Genomic DNA, 17,287 nt, shown 5'->3' with positions numbered 1-17,287 from the left:
TCATTCTTAATGAATTGGGACAAAATTTAAGCTTTAGTGTAAAGAGTGAGGTACTGACGAGGGGGCGAACCCCCTCATATATATAATAAAAACATGAGAATACAAAAGTTCTTTACGTAAGCTAATTTATAAGTTACGTATATCTTTTACTTATAAAAAGATTCGTAAAAAATTAAAAGTTCTGGTTGCCTTTTTAATTAACCGAAAATCGGAGGGCAAATAGGCTTCCTCTCCCGATTTTTTTTCTCAAAAACATTCGATCAAAATTATGAGAAAGCCATTTAGCCAAAAAAAATAAATATACAAATTTCGTTTTAATTATTCCTCTGCGGAGAGCCAAAATCAAAACATACCTTGATTCAAAAACGTTCAGAAATTAAATGAAAAAACAAGTTTTTTAAATGAAAGTAAGGAGCGACATTAAAACTTAAAACGTACAGAAATTACTCCGTATATGAAAGGGGCTTTTCCTTCTCAACGCCCCGCTCTTTACGCTAAAGTTTTTTACTGTTTTAAAATGTAGAGTTAAGAGAAAGAGTCAAACTTTGGCGTAAAGAGCGGGGCGTTGAGAAGGAAAAGACCCTTTCATATACGGAGTAATTTCTGTTCGTTTTAAGTTTTAATGTCGCTCCATACTTTCATTTAAAAAACTTGTTTTTTTTATTTAATCCCTCATACGGCTGTCTAATCATCGCATAAAATATATACGACTTTATTAATTTCAACTTAATGAATATTCCCAATAAGAAATAATGCTTTTCAAAAGCTTTATTGTTTCATTTTACGCATAAGACTGTCGTATAATCGCTCAAGATTTATACGATTTTTTTTATCTTTGTCTTCATTCATACCCCAATACTAAGCAAAACTTGTCAAAGAATTCTATTGCATAATTTCCCTCATAAGACTGTCTCATCATCGCCTAAAATATTTACGAGTTTATTAATTTAAACTTAATGCATATTCCCAATACGAAATAAATTTTTTCAAAAAGCTTCATTGTTTCATTTTAAGCGTAGGACTGTCGTATAATCGCTCAAGATATATACGACTTTATTATTTTTGGCTTCCTTCATACCCCAATACTAAGCAAAACTTTTCAAAGGACTTCATCGCATCTTTTCCTTTATAGGCCTGTCTCATCATCGCTTAAAATATATACGACTTTATTAATTTCAACTTAATGCACATTCCCAATACGAAATAATGCTTTTCAAGAAGTTTTATTGTTTCATTTTACGCATAGGACTGTCGTATAATCGCTCAAGATATATACGACTTTTTTATTTTTGTCTTCATTCATACCCCAATACTAAGCAAAACTTTTCAAAGATCTTTATTGCATAATTTCCCTCATAGGCCTGTCTCATCATCGCCTAAAATATATACGACTTTATTAATTTCAACTTAATGCATATTCCCAATACGAAAATACCCAATACGTACAATACTAAGCAAAACTTTTCAAAGGACTTTATCGCATCTTTTCCTTTATAGGCCTGTCTCATCATCGCTTAAAATATATACGACTTTATTAATTTCAACTTAATGCATATTCCCAATACGAAATAATGCTTTTCAAGAAGCTTTATTGTTTCATTTTACGCATAGGACTGTCGTATAATCGCTCAAGATATATACGATTTTATTTTTTTTGTCTTCATTCACACCCAAATACTAAGCAAAACTTTTCAAAGGACTTTATTGCATCATTTCCCTCAGAGGGCTGTCTCATCATCGCTTAAAATATATATGACTTAATTTCAACTTAATGCGTATCCTTATTAGTAAGCAATACTTTTAAAAAGGCTTAATGCATCATGTTCCTCATATGCCTGTTGAACCATCGCTTAAAATACATACGGCTATTAATTTTAATTACTACTCATAGGCCTCTCGCATCATCGTTTAAAATACATATGACTATTAATTTCAAGTTTATGCATATCTCACTACTATGCAATACTTAATCCAATTTGAAATCAAATGAAACCGTTTACTATATCTTGTTAATGGTGTCCAGACAGGTATTTGTAAATGAGCTGCCTGCTTGATTATGCAAATGAATTATCTCTTGTGTTATGATTATGTAAGTAGATCAATACTGTAGTTTAGTATAGGTAAGCATTAGTGCATCAGGAGTCTAAGCGCTGGAGCTAGAACGCCTAATGTGGAACTTTATATGTTTTGCCAGAAGAAAGATCACGGATGTGTGCTTATTTTTTTTTCCAGGGGTGATCGTATCGACCCAGTGGTCCCAGAATTTTGCAAGAAGGCTCATTCGAAAGGAAGTCAAAAGTTCTAGTTCCCTTATTAAGTGAACAAAAATATCGGAGGGCAACTAGGCCCCCTCCCATGATCATTTTTCTCATCAAATGACTATCAAAATTTGATAGTCATTTATTTCAGCATAGTCGAAATATCTAATGACTATGTCTTTTAGGACGACTTAATCCCCCACAGTCCCCTTGGGATGGGCTGCAAGTTATGTTCTTTGCCCATTGTTTAGATATAGTATTGGTTATTGCTAAGTATACAGACGTTTTCAGGGGGATGCTTTCTGGTGGGAGGGAGGGATCTGGGGGATTGGGTTACGTGGGGGGATCTATCCATGGAGGAATTTTTCATTGGGGAATAGAATTTCCATGAAGGGGGTGCTGGATTCTTCAGCATAATTTAAAAAACAATAAGAAATTAAATATAAAAAACAAGTTTTTTCAACTGAAAGTAAGGGGTAACATTAAAAATAACAACGAACAGAAATTATTTTGTAGGTGAGGTCGTTCTTCCCCTCCTCAATACCCCATTCGTTACGCTAAAGGATTTTTAGTTATTTCAAAAGGGCTATTTATCCTAGTTAAACGGCCTTCGTGATTCAGGAGTCATTTGTAAAGAATTGGAACACAATTTGAATTTTAGCGTTAAGAGCGAAGTATTGACAAGAAGGCAAACCCCTCATATTACGTACATAAGAAAGTTCCCTCTCTCGTCAATACCTCGCTCTTTACGCTAAAGTTCAAATTTTTTTAAATAATTACCGATATATACAATAATTTTATTTTCAATTTCATCTTAAAAATCTTTATAACTATGATATTTATGTGATAATAGACAAAAGGTATTGTATGTCTTCGGCTTGTGGTTGTTAATAACAAAAAAAAAAAAAAGTTTTTTCCAACTGAAAGTAAGGACTAACATTAAAACTTGAAACGAACATAAATTATTACGCATATCTTATAAAGATATTTTCTTTCATTCATCTTAGTCATTAATTACTCCGTATATGGAAAGGGCTTTTCCTCCTCAACGCCCCGCTATTTTAAAAAGTAGTGTTAAGAGAAAGAGTCAAACTTTAGCGTAAAGGGCGGGGCGTTGAGGAGGAAAAGCCCTTTTCATGAATGGAGTAACCTCTGTTCGTTTTAAGTTTTAATGTTGCTCCTTATTTTAGTTAAAAAAAAACTTGTTTTTTTATTTAATTTAAGTAAAAGTCGAGTACCAGCACTTATATTTATGATTGTTCAATGTGTATCTATTGTTTATGACGTATTGTGCATTGTTTTTAAATTCAACAAGTAGCGTGTTTGTTACATAGTTACTTTTCTTCAGCACCGCAGGAATAGCACCTACTTCAGTAGCAACCCCTCTGCCCCCCCCCAAGTGAAAACACTGTAGATACGCCACTGGCTGTCAAAGAGCCTAGACTGAATTTTTAGAGAATAATTTAAGTTTTATTTTTGAGAGGAGGTATAAAACTAAATTAAACACCACTATTTGTGCCCAAATAGAATGAATCCCCGCAGTAGCTAAATATTTGTAGGTAATAGGCTTGGGACTGTCTGTTTAGGATTTCGACTCTTGTTGATAGAAGAGCATCGCCAAGCGCTAAAAACCATGTTGTGACCAAGATTGGCCCAGGATTGCATAAAGCGGGCATTCATACTGAAGATCCCAGGGACTCCTTGCTGTCCGGTTCTGAGTCGACTTAGGCACTTTGGTGTACACTTGAGAAGATATGTTGATCCCCGTCCTGCACTGGCATCCGGGATCATTGCCTTTCCTGGGGCCAAAATAATTTCAGTGATTTAACGGACATGAAAATTAGAACTTTGAACGTTACGACGTTAAAAATTGACTATCATATCGACATTTTGACTGACGAATTCAGACGATTCGAGCTGGACTTATTAGGAGTTTCAGAAAATCATATTCCAGGGGGTAGGAAGCATGAAACTAAGTGGTTTAGAATTTGTTTGCTCAGGCAGGAAGGATTGGATACAGAGATAGGGAGTAGGGCTCATGATAAAAAAGGAAGCTACTTAATCTTGATTAGGCTGGTAAGGTATTTATAATAGAAAACTAATTATTCATTTTATGACTAAAAAGTTCAGGATATCAGATATAGCAGTATATGCCCCTGCTCAACCAACTGATGGAGATTCTAGTGATTCAGATGAATTTTACTTACAGTTACAGGAGCAGATAGACAGGGTCCCGGATAGAAATATGGTGTTTCTACTTGGAGATTTTAACACCCAGGTCGGTCGATAGGGATCGATGGTATCCTAGCCTAGGTAAATTTTGTGTAGGAAAAGAAAACAGTAATGGCCTCTGACTTTTGCAATTTTGTATGTACAACAATTTAGTTAAAACCAATACGGTGTTTGGTCGTAAAATGGACGATAAGTTGACATGGTATTCAGGTGATGATAAGACGGCAAACCTTATCGATCATGTTATAGTAAACCAAAGACAAGCACTATCAATTCAAGATATTTGTGTATATAAGAATGCTGTTATTGATCTTCAAACAGCTCGTCGTAACGAACAGTTTGGAGCAACCCGGCTCAATAGTAACCGAAACTCTAAAAAATGGATACCAATATTTTGATACCAATAGTTGCATCAAAAGAATCATATTTTAATGCTGATTTTAAATATATAAGCTTTATTTAGTTTAGTCTTACCAATCAAAAGTTACGACCCTGAGAAAACTTGCCTTATTTTAGAAAATAGAGGGAAAAACCCCCTAAAAGTCATAGAATCTTAAATCACACCATCGCATTCAGCGCATCAGAGAACCCTATAGTAAAATTTTCAAGCGCCTATCTACAAAAATGTGGAACTTTATATTTTTTGCCAGACGACCGATCACGGGTGCGTGTTTATTTGTTTGTTTTTCTTTTTTCTTCTTTTTTTAGGTGTGATTGTATCGACCCAGTAGTCCTAGAATGTCACGAGAGGGCTAATTCTAACGGAAATTAAAGGTTCTAGTGCTCTTTTTAAGAGCACAAAAAAAGCATGTTACAGCACATACAGCATATAAAAAACATGTTTTTTTAACTGCAAGTAAGGAGCGACATTAAAACTTTAAACAAACAGCAATTATTCCGTATATGAAAGGGGTTGTTTTACGCTAAAGTTATTTTATTGTTTTAAAAAGTTGTGACAGAGTCAAACTTTAGCGTAAAGACCTGGGCGTTGAGGAGTGGACAACCCCTTTCACATACAGAATAGTTTTTGTTTGTTTTAAGTTTTAATGTCGCTCCTTACTTGCAGTTGAAAAAACATGTTTTTTTTATATTTAATAAAAGTAAAGATCACCATCTAGTAGTGTCTAGGGCTAATTTAAAGCTAAAATTTCGGAAGGGTAACTACCTCCCGGGAAGTCATGATGTTGATAGACTCCAGGATAAAAATTTGAGAGAAACTTACCAGGAACAGCTGGATACTAAACTTAATTTCAAAATTTGAAAATGTGGAAGATGGTTGGAATAATTTTAGAGAAACAATTGTGAAGTTGCTGATGGTATCTTAGGGAAGAAAGTTAAGACTGTAGCTAGCAATATTAGTGAAATAACTTTATTTTTAATAGAGAGGAGAAGGGGTTTGTACGAGAATTATCTGAGTATTAGATCATATGAAAAAAAAAGAAGGGTAAAGAAAGTAGAGAAAGCATTAAAATATGAACGGAGGAGGTGTGAAGTGGAGGCCATGGATAAAATTGCCGAGGATCTGGAAGATGCCGCTAGATGGCATAGAGTTCAGAATTCAGAGTTTTATGCACCAATAAGTGCGAAATGGAAATGCAGTAATTTTGTTCCCTATTATTGTTCCCTATTACTGGTAAAGACGGTGGGAGCAGTGAAGATGTCAAAAGTAGAATAGCCAAGGGTCGGGGTGTTTTTTCACAGTTAAAAGAAATTGGAAGAATTGGAAGATAAGTCTGCAAACCAAGATTAGAATATTGGAAGGTACATTGATGACATTAGTCAAACATGTCTCTGAACCATGGGTTTTCCGAAATGCAGATGAAGATTTACTAGATGTTTTCTAGAGAAATTGCATACGGATTGTTATTGGTACCCGGCTGACTGACCATATTTCAAGCAGCGGGCTGTATGAAAAATGTGGTTCAGTCCCATATTCTAAGGCACTAATGAGAGAAAGTTTGACATGGCTAGGGCACTTTCTGCGGAAGAAGGATGACACATTGCCGAAGATTGTCCTTTTCGGCCAAACATCTAGGGCTAAACAGAAAGCAGGTCGTCCTCGTCTGGGTTGGGAAGATGCCATAAAGAAAGATTTAAAAGAAATGGGAACTTTCTAGGGGATGTAAAGAGGGAGCCTTTGAATAAATTGGGATGGAGGATAAGCTTGCGCAGCTGTGTTGGCCTCAGGCGGCTTGGTGCTGCAGTGAGTTCTTAGTAGTAGTAGTAGTATTTGAGTTCAGATTTTTAAAAGGGTGTATGTCTCTTAAAAATTGATGAAAAAGTTTCTCCAGCCTACCAAGAGCAGTCCAAACTATACAGTTTTAACGAAAAATCGAAAAAATTCAAACTGTTATTTATTCCCCTGAAAAAGACTATTTCAATATAAAATGAAAAGAAATTAATTAAAAAACTTTTTTCTTAAGATAAGTTGTTTCCAAGGAAAATTGAAGAACTCCATTAAACCAAAAATAAGTGAAAATAGAACCAAATAGTGTTTGAAGTGTAAAACTACCACAATTCAGCATTGATAAATAAATTAAATTCAAAAGGAACAGAAACTACAATAAATAACCGAGTCAATTTCAAAACGAGCAGAAACTAGCATTATTAAGGCTCAAAACCCTAACCCATTTCCAAGGCCAGAACATAATTTTTACTTTACGAAAAAAATTTTAATATCTTTACTTTTACAACCGTAATAAATTAAATATTATTAACATTTTAAGGAATAAATATCAGCATAATATATATGTATATTAAACTGACAATGTAAATTATTATTATTTTTTACATGTACCTGATTGTACGTGTCCATATAAGTGCGTGTTTTGTTTTTATCAGCTTCATGGTGACCCTTCTTAGCCCTGATTGTACGTGTCCATATAAGTGCGTGTTTTGTTTTTATCAGCTTCATGGTGACCCTTCTTAGCCCTGATTGTACGTGTCCATATAAGTGCTTATTTTGTTTTTATCAGCTTCATGGTGACCCTTCTTAGCCCTGATTGTACCTGTCCATATAAGTGCGTGTTTTGTTTTTATCAGCTTCATGGTGACCCTTCTTAGCCCTGATTGTACGTGTCCATATAAGTGCTTGTTTTGTTTTTATCAGCTTCATGGTGACCCTTCTTAGCCCTGATTGTACGTGTCCATATAAGTGCGTGTTTTGTTTTTATCAGCTTCATGGTGACCCTTCTTAGCCCTGATTGTACGTGTCCATATAAGTGCGTGTTTTGTTTTTATCAGCTTCATGGTGACCCTTCTTAGCCCTGATTGTACGTGTCCATATAAGTGCTTATTTTGTTTTTATCAGCTTCATGGTGACCCTTCTTAGCCCTGATTGTACGTGTCCATATAAGTGCGTGTTTTGTTTTTATCAGCTTCATGGTGACCCTTCTTAGCCCTGATTGTACGTGTCCATATAAGTGCGTGTTTTGTTTTTATCAGCTTCATGGTGACCCTTCTTAGCCCTGATTGTACGTGTCCATATAAGTGCTTATTTTGTTTTTATCAGCTTCATGGTGACCCTTCTTAGCCCTGATTGTACGTGTCCATATAAGTGCGTGTTTTGTTTTTATCAGCTTCATGGTGACCCTTCTTAGCCCTGATTGTACGTGTCCATATAAGTGCTTGTTTTGTTTTTATCAGCTTCATGGTGACCCTTCTTAGCCCTGATTGTACGTGTCCATATAAGTGCGTGTTTTGTTTTTATCAGCTTCATGGTGACCCTTCTTAGCCCTGATTGTACGTGTCCATATAAGTGCGTGTTTTGTTTTTATCAGCTTCATGGTGACCCTTCTTAGCCCTGATTGTACGTGTCCATATAAGTGCGTGTTTTGTTTTTATCAGCTTCATGGTGACCCTTCTTAGCCCTGATTGTACGTGTCCATATAAGTGCGTGTTTTGTTTTTATCAGCTTCATGGTGACCCTTCTTAGCCCTGATTGTACGTGTCCATATAAGTGCGTGTTTTGTTTTTATCAGCTTCATGGTGACCCTTCTTAGCCCTGATTGTACGTGTCCATATAAGTGCGTGTTTTGTTTTTATCAGCTTCATGGTGACCCTTCTTAGCCCTGATTGTACGTGTCCATATAAGTGCGTGTTTTGTTTTTATCAGCTTCATGGTGACCCTTCTTAGCCCTGATTGTACGTGTCCATATAAGTGCGTGTTTTGTTTTTATCAGCTTCATGGTGACCCTTCTTAGCCCTGATTGTACGTGTCCATATAAGTGCGTGTTTTGTTTTTATCAGCTTCATGGTGACCCTTCTTAGCCCTTTAGTATTTTGCCATTATTTGCCTCAGGTGAAGGTAATTATCATCTTTTTAATAATGAATTCTATTCGAACTCCTTAGACTCTCTCTGCACGGCCAGACTTCCGTCGTTTATCGGCGTGTAATTTTGTTTGGATTTACCACTCTTATGTCTTTATCCAAAAAACATTTGGCTTCTTGGTCCTTCTTATTTCTCTCTTTCTCTCTGTTTTGTGCAGGATTGAGTATTTTTTTAAAATCTTTTCCTGAGATATTGCTGATCCGCCCTTTCAACAACCTGCGTGCACACAGTTTGTTTTGATTTAGTTCAATACCCCCCCCCCTTCAAAAAAAATGCCCAGGAAATTTCATCTTAATACCCCATGTCTCTCCTGAGATAATGCTTATGTGCTCTTTTGACAATCATTATGTGTGTTTTGATTCAGTTCAGATTCTCCTCAACATTTTCAGAAGTTTCACTTTATTACCCTTAAACTTAGTAATAGCAGTAGTAGTAGCAGTAGTTGTAATAGTAATAGTAATATGAAGTATTAGTAGTAATAGTAGTAGCAGCAGTAATAGTTTTAGTTGTACTACTAGCAGTAGTAGTAGTAGCACTGGTAGCAGTTATACTAGTAGTAATAGTACAAGCAGTAATAGTAGTAGTACTAGGAGTAACAGGAGTACAAGTAGTGGTAGTAGTAGTGCTTTTACTACTTCTATAGTAGTAATAGTTGTAGCAATAGTAGTAATAGTAGCTGTAGTAGTAGTAGTAGTAATAGTAGTAGTAGCAGTAGTATCAGTAGTAGTAGTAGTAGCAGCAGCAGTAGTAGTAATAGTAGTATTAGTAGTAATAGCAGTAGTAATAATAGTAGTAGTAGCAATAGCAGTAGCAATAATAGTAGTAGTATCAGTTGTAGTAGTAACAGTAGTAGTAATGGCAGTAGGACAAGGGGCTGTAATAATAGCAGCAGTATATAGATAGTGTTGTTTGGTTAGTTCTACGTCCTCTTCAAAATGCCCTATAAGTATTAACTTAACACCCTGAGATATTGTTGCTAAGCCCCTTTTTACTGGCTGCCTGATGCGACTAGTGCCACTACTACTTCCATGATTTAAATTTTCAGAAGTGAACGCTCGTAGATCCAAGAACATTGACACAAAATACCTCTCATTAATTAAAGTACATTATCAGGGAAAATCTAGGAAGACAAATAGCTCGTGCTTTTAGCATTTCCCCCTTGACTTATTCTGATCCTTTTTGGGGAGTCTTTTTGTCTTTGTCATGAACCAAACTTGATCGTCCTACTTCTTTTGGTTTTTTCGTGCATGATACCATCTTGTGCTCTAGTGTGTCAGACCTCATTTGTGTGCTGGTTTTCGTGAGCCCTAGGAAAAATATCGATGAAAACATGTGTTTGTTGGTGAGCCCGTCGCACAAAAAGGGGAACGTTTGTGTGGAAAATTTTAGCAAAGGAAGGGATTAGTGTGAGGACAGAGATGATTAAAAACAATTAAATTCAAATAAATTTACAAAATGTAAACGAAGAGTTGTCAATTTTCGAGAGGTGCTTACTACAGGTGGCACATGGCACAAGGAGCCTTGGCACGGCGATATCACCCTTGGTACCGGGTTTGTATTCATAGATATTCACCATCTGGTGGAGAATGGGTGAGTCCTCGAATTGTAATATCAGATTTAATTTCACAATAGGGACTTTACTCTAAGGTTTCAAAACTAGTTGGCTGACAATGAAGGAGAACTTATCTTTTGTTGAAGAATAATAAAAATCCTAGCTCTTTTAGGCTACAATGGGAAGAAAATTTACAAAAGTTTTCTCGAAAATTCCCGTTCCCTAGGAAAACTCCTCAATTTCCCGCCTCTCCCCGCAATGCTTAATTTTACGCTCCAATTCTCCTTTTCTTAGGTAGGCTTTTTAATATACGGAAAATATTTGGAAGGGCAAAAGAGTTGGAGAAAAGGGTGGGGTAACTTTTTCAGGGATGTTTTAAATTTTATTATTATATTTTACGGTCACTATTTTTATAGGCATTGTTAAATTAAAAATAACTGTGTGAATCCTAATGAAAGCCTAATTATTAGTTTGAAATGATGATACAGAACTTTAAACAAAAAGGATTCAAAAAATTTTCAGCACCTTAAAATGAACATTTTTAAAGCGACAAATTTTTATGTTTTTCGTCTCTGGCTACTATGAAGTTCAGATCAAGATTTGAAAACCTGATTTAAGATTGGTGTCCTTTTAAGACTCGGGATGGAGCGCCAATATACATCTTAGACATTGGAACACACTTTAGTCTTGAACAAACTTGTGGTGCGGCAGTAGAGCAATTATCTCAACCGGTTTGATCTGTTTTTTTGTTGTTGTTTTTTTTTTTTATATGAAAGCAGTCGGCTATTTTATAAATTGTAGACGTTTCTATGAACTTTTCTCGTTATTGAACAATGGCCTGGGGTGTTAAGTTAAAACTTTCAGGGTATGTTAACTTTTAGGCATGACAAACGAGAAAGTTCATAAGGGATTTAGAATTCCTTTATTTTCTGAAGTAATTTTCTAAAAATGTTTTCAAACTTTCAATTTTGAAACGGTTTTATTTTTTGCGCTTTTTTCAAATATTCTTTCTCTCCCTGGAATAAAACACACAGTCTAAACACGCGCTAGATTTCCTTGAAACCAAAAAATTTGATTATTTATAGAAGCGGGGGTAAATATATCACAGTTCATGTAATTGATTTACCAATAAAGTGAATATACCACTCGATGCCTTTTTCATACTCTCTACGAATATAATAATCGTTTCTATCGCAAATTCAAATTTAAGCACTTTTTGCGCTTTTAAAAATGACGCATTTTCAATTAAAGTTCGATTTATCGGTCGTTTTGGACAAATAATACTACATTTTCTCAGTGCCAAAATTGTTTATATTTAGGTTAGGTCAAAAAGTGTTCAAATTTGAATTTGCGATAGAAGCGATTATTGTATTCGTAAACAACATAAAAAAAGGCATCGAGTGGTATGTTCACTTTGCTGGTAAGTCAATTATTTGAACTGTGATACATTTACTGTCTGTTTAAGTCTGATTTACGTGTGGAGTTGCTCGGTAGGTATGCTTTTGAAACAGATTAACTAAAATAAATTTTACATAGGTTATTCATTTGTAATATTTATGTATTTTTTTTGTCTTGGGGTCACGCAAGGTAGTGTATTGTTTATGGTTGTTTTTTTTTTTTATTTCAGTATATGGTCTCGTTCTCCATATTTTCTTATTCTCCATATTGTCTCTTTTTTTCTTTGAATTTAGCACAGCCTCGCAAGCTTCGCTTATGTTGTGCCATTGGTTAAGAAATGTTTATTTCTAATAAAATTGTTCTACTACTACTACTACTACTACTACTACTATTACTACTACTACTACTACTACTACTACTACTGAAGCTGGTTACAGGGCAGGGATGGGGAGTAGGGGACAGTTGTAGCTTCGAAAAGCTTTTACTGGAATATGGGTAGAAGTATAGGCCAGGGGGAGTGTGAGTGTGGAATAACTGTAAGATACTTTCACTGGAAAACAGATGTGGAGAAGAACTTGTAAGAAGTATCGATAAAATGCTTTGATTGCAATTGAAGCGGAGAAATAGAACTGAAGAGCTGTAATAATAGTCGGAGTGTTCACTGAAATAGGATGTACAAAATTGACTTGCGAAGTTGGAGTGTGGAGTAACTGTTTTAAGCTGTTATTAGATTAAGAATGACAAAGTAGGAGTAAGTGGTAAGGCTGAGTGGACTTCATTACAGAGGGAACGGATAATTACAGTCGGGGAATATAAAAATGGAGAATCATGGAAAGACTTTTGTAGGATTTTCTTGCTCCATATCCAATTGACACTTTAAAGTCTTGACGTGTTTCAGGCCGTTCACAGAAAAAAAAAACAGTGGGGTTCAACCCTCTCTTCTCCTGGAAGACAAATAACTATGCAACGTCTATCATAAATTCATCAATTGATATTGATTTACCCCTAGCCCCGTTGATTATCTAGATTACCTTCCAATCCCCTAATTTGCAAATATATAGCCCAAATTATAAATTTACCATGCATATTTCCATGCGTCACTCTTGCTTGAACTTGTGGTAAGGCTGAGTGGACTTCATTACAGAGGGAACGGATAATTACAGGCGGGGAATATAAAAATGGAGAATCAGGGAAAGACTTTTGTAGGATTTTCTTGCTCCATATCCAATTGACACTTTAAAGTCTTGACGTGTTTCAGGCCGTTCACAGAAAAAAAAAACAGTGGGGTTCAACCCTCTCTTCTCCTGGAAGACAAATAACTATGCAACGTCTATCATAAATTCATCAATTGATATTGATTTACCCCTAGCCCCGTTGATTATCTAGATTACCTCCCAATCCCCTAATTTGCAAATATATAGCCCAAATTATAAATTTACCATGCATTTTTCCATGCGTCGCTCTTACTTGAACTAGTTTACACATAAGTTGAATCAACACTGACGAAATCAAGAAACGAAAAAATACATAGGAAATATATAATTTGGGCTATATATTTGCACAATGGGGGATGGGTGGGGTGTTCGGGGCAAAGTATAATGGAAGTGCCTTCGTAATGTGTTAATTGCAATTTTTGAATATTATTAAGTAAGAACTATTTTCTTATTATATTTCTTTCTCAATTGCCTCAATTTAAGGCTTATGCCGGCCTGCAAAATGGGCATATTGTAAGGCAAATATATATAAGATAGTCCTACCCAATTCTTGGTCTTCTATTAATGTTTTTTTTTTTGTAGTTCTTCGGCAGACCTTTCTTTGATTTGCTTATATATTTTTGTCCTAAGTTCTTTTCGTTTCATCAGTCTAAAACTGTTTACTTTCACTTTCTTAATTTACTGTCTATTGTTACTTTTCACATTTTAATTGTTCTTCCTTTCTAGGTCTTTTTTTCCTACGTAAAATCTCAGTCCTAAACAAATTCTAAATTATTTCTCTCTCAAAAAAGCCTTTTGAGAGGGAGAAAGAGAGAGAGAACAGAGAATAGGTAAAAGCACATTAATTTTTCGTCGCAGAGAGGCTGGGTGTTTTCAGTGGCAGAAAAAAAAATGAAATGCAAAAGCAGCCAAATTATTTGAGCACCTAAAATATTACGGGGAAAACTTGAATTTCTGGGAAGAGTTCTACCCACTCACCAACGTTTATGTCTGCCTAGTTGGATACTTGATAAGTGGTTTAATCACTTTAACCTTTTGCAGGACATCTGTATCTGAAATAACTGAAGTTTACCCTAATGAACTGTCTTTATGATGAAGTAGAAAGAAGCCCTCTGCTAAATCTGGCAGTGTATCACTACTTGAAAGAAATACAGACCATACCATAGATTAGTCCATGAATGATGGCTGTAAGCTGAAAAATCATAATAACGATTGAGCTATACAATATATATTGGCTGATCTTTGATATACCGTCATGTAGTAGAGATAGAAAAAGATAGTTTTAAGTGGCATATAGTAGCAAGTATTATACCAGTATGGCACTAAGTGATGAAAAAGAAAATGAAACAATTCCTGAAACCGATATTGTCAATTTGACTACTGTATCATCTTAAATAAGACATGAATACTCACTTCTTAGAATTATTTGCTACAATTGATGCCGTTCATAATAACAAAAGCGAAACTAAGTTATAGACAAGATTAAAGACATTATTAATAGACAAGAAACAGAATAAAGTGGCAGCCCCCCCCCCCAGTTGGTTGGGCACAATTATAGATTCACATTTAGTAGGGTGTCATTTGGGACTGTTTTGCTACGGATTATCTATTAGGCTTTATCAGATATCTTACTCTTAGCAAAATACATGGGCTGAAGTGTTCTTCAGCTACATTGGCTATCTAAAAAAGATTAGCCCGCCCGCGCAATGTCATTCGATTGGGCAACGCTCTGCCCTCGCTGAGAATGGATAACGCTCCACCCACTCAGTGTCATTGGACATCGTCAATTCTTAGGAAGCCAAAACACCTGATCGGATGGCTTTTGAGGTTTGCAAAAATGCTCAAGTGAAAAATCTATGTAGACATCAATAATTTTCTGTTCGAGAAGACAACAGGATAAAGTGGCATGTGTCTAGTGGCGAATGTTTAAATGACATCTCGTTAAAAATGAAGAGTGAATACAATGCGCTGTCTGAAGATGGCATTATTAGCTTTTGTTACCATACTATCCTAGTGACCTCCATTTTGTCTTCATACTTATCTTTACTACTAATCTATTATTATTCAAAAGTTCAAAAGCGAAGAAAAAATTATATTGATTTTACATGCTCATTTATAATGAATTTCTTGAAGTTATTAATGAATATAACATTGTGCTTAGAGTGTTTTGTCTCACCAAAAGGTGTTTTCATTTTGATATGTGAAGTCTCCAATTTTATTCAAATTATTGTCATTATTTTATCGCTACACTTTTGTCAAGTATGGAATCGAAAGATATTTCTTCCATTGGCAGTGATTAGCTCTACTGTTTGTACGGCTGCGAGACTGGTACAAGTGTGCCATTTGGTGAAGCATGGGATAAACATCTCTTATGTTGTGCTCTTGGTGGTACTAGCAGATATTGGATTGACTATTTTATTGATCATTCCTTATGTGACCCTTTATTCTCAGATGGTAAGTTTTTTTTTTTAATCTAGGGCAACTTAGTTCCAAAGGTTAAAACCTTTTTTCTGACATAGTGAGCTATTCTTTCTAGCTCTAATTTTTTTTTTGTTATCATTCACATGACGGCTCGTTCATGAACAAACTTAGGATTGATGCTTACGGCACATCAGTCCCCAAATTTAAAACAAAACAAATAACTTTTGGTTTGACGATAAATAACATCAGTTCAGCTTTTGTTAAGAAAAAATCATTCAGTAATAATTTATTGCACCCTCTGTCATTGTGCGCCTCCTAGGCCTAGGGGCCCTATTGGTAAATCCAGACCTGGACGAGACACTTAAATAATCTCTGAGACCACACTGGCTAATCGTGACGGTTTCGGTCCATGTTTCCGTCAAGACCTCCGCTTGACTGTCCTCAGTGCAGAATTAACTGATCAAAATATGTAAAAAAAAAAAACAACCTTAAAACAAAACACAAAATTAAAATATGATGACCCTTTCTCAGTAATGGTGAAAGGGTAGTGAAAGGGTATTTTGGGTTTTGACGTAACACTACTGTGCTTGTACAACTGTTTGCAATAAATTGGATTGACAGGGAACATTTTTTTGGACCTCCCTTCTTCCCTTCTTTACTATTCAGGGAAAAAGAATCGTTCTTTTTCCTGGTTTTGTAAATCTCTTTAGGCTAAAACTGGCTCTAATTTTTACGACCGATCTATTTATATATGCACTTCCAGTAATTCAATTCAGATAGCTACTTTGTTTATTTAATTTTTTCCTTTGACTCAAAAACTTATTACCTTTTATCTTTTTATTACTTTTTAATTTAAAACATTTTTATCAATGATTATTACTTTATTCATTTTTTCGATCAAAAAACAGACTTTGATCTCCCAGAATTCTTGATTTCTTCCATAATTACTTCCTGAATTTGTTAAAAAAAAAAAAAAAACAAAGCTTTCGTCCAAGTACATATAATTTTTTTTAAGGTGCGAGATTTTGGAGGGACACAAATTCGAATAAAAAGCCAAAAAAGGTAAACTAAATTGATACATGAAAATAAGGAATAAATGGTAAAAAATATACTCCTGGGCAGAGGTGAGGTGTGGGTGGCTTGGGGAGGGAAATATATATATATATATATATATATATATATATACTAATATAATACATATATATATATATATATATATATATATATATATATATATATATATATATATATATATATATATATATATATATATATACTAGGTGTTGGAGTGGCGCTTCGCGCCACCCCCCAAGCCACCCCTCGCGCGCAAGTCGTTACGCGCCATATTAGTTACACGCCATTGTAGTTGTGTCCCTGTGTCCTACCTGTGAATATAGATAGATACATATATATATTTTTAACTACGTAAAACTTGCGAATGTACAACATTCTTGGCTGTCCCATTGTCTGTGCATATAAATAGATTGTCAGGTTTACCGACTCTTGAACATGCAACATATAATTGTCCATGGGAAAAACAATCTGTATTCAGATCTATACCTCATTATTCTAATGATTGCCCTTGAGCTTTGTTGATGGTGATTGCTAATCGAACATTCCCTGTGTCCCTGTCGTCATTTATATATCCCCCTGTGCCCCCGGCGTCCCCGTTGTTGTTGTTTCCCTGTGTCCCGGTGTCCCAGTCTAAAATTTCTCTTTCAGTGTCGCGGTCGTCATTTATATTCCCTGTGTCCCGGTGTTCCGGTCGTCATTTTTGTCCCGGTCGTCATTTGTGTTCCGGTGTCCCGGTCTGTAATATCTCTTTGAGTGTCCTGGTCGTCATTTATATTCCCTGTGTCCCGGTCGTCATTTGTGTCCCGG

At 35.4% G+C, this 17,287-nt stretch overlaps 1 protein-coding gene across 4 annotated transcripts in view; it reads left to right on the top strand.

Moving 5' to 3' along the window:
* Positions 1-17,287, top strand: part of LOC136028300 (ATP-binding cassette sub-family C member Sur-like) — a 234,735-nt gene that overhangs the window by 38,716 nt on the left and 178,732 nt on the right. For 2 of the 4 annotated variants that reach the window (XM_065706061.1, XM_065706057.1), the window contains exons 1-2: positions 11,032-11,104; positions 14,027-15,439. In XM_065706061.1, the coding sequence (XP_065562133.1) occupies positions 14,933-15,439 (507 nt within the window). In that variant the 5' untranslated portion in view covers positions 11,032-11,104; positions 14,027-14,932. Of the gene's footprint in view, positions 1-11,031; positions 11,105-14,026; positions 15,440-17,287 lie in introns of those variants that run through there. The other 2 variants (XM_065706058.1, XM_065706059.1) reach the window with 1 other exon arrangement.

Source organism: Artemia franciscana, chromosome 6 (genome assembly GCF_032884065.1).
Source record: "Artemia franciscana chromosome 6, ASM3288406v1, whole genome shotgun sequence".
Classification (NCBI taxonomy): Eukaryota; Metazoa; Arthropoda; class Branchiopoda; order Anostraca; family Artemiidae; genus Artemia; species Artemia franciscana.
This window is presented reverse-complemented; position numbering and strand designations above follow the sequence as displayed.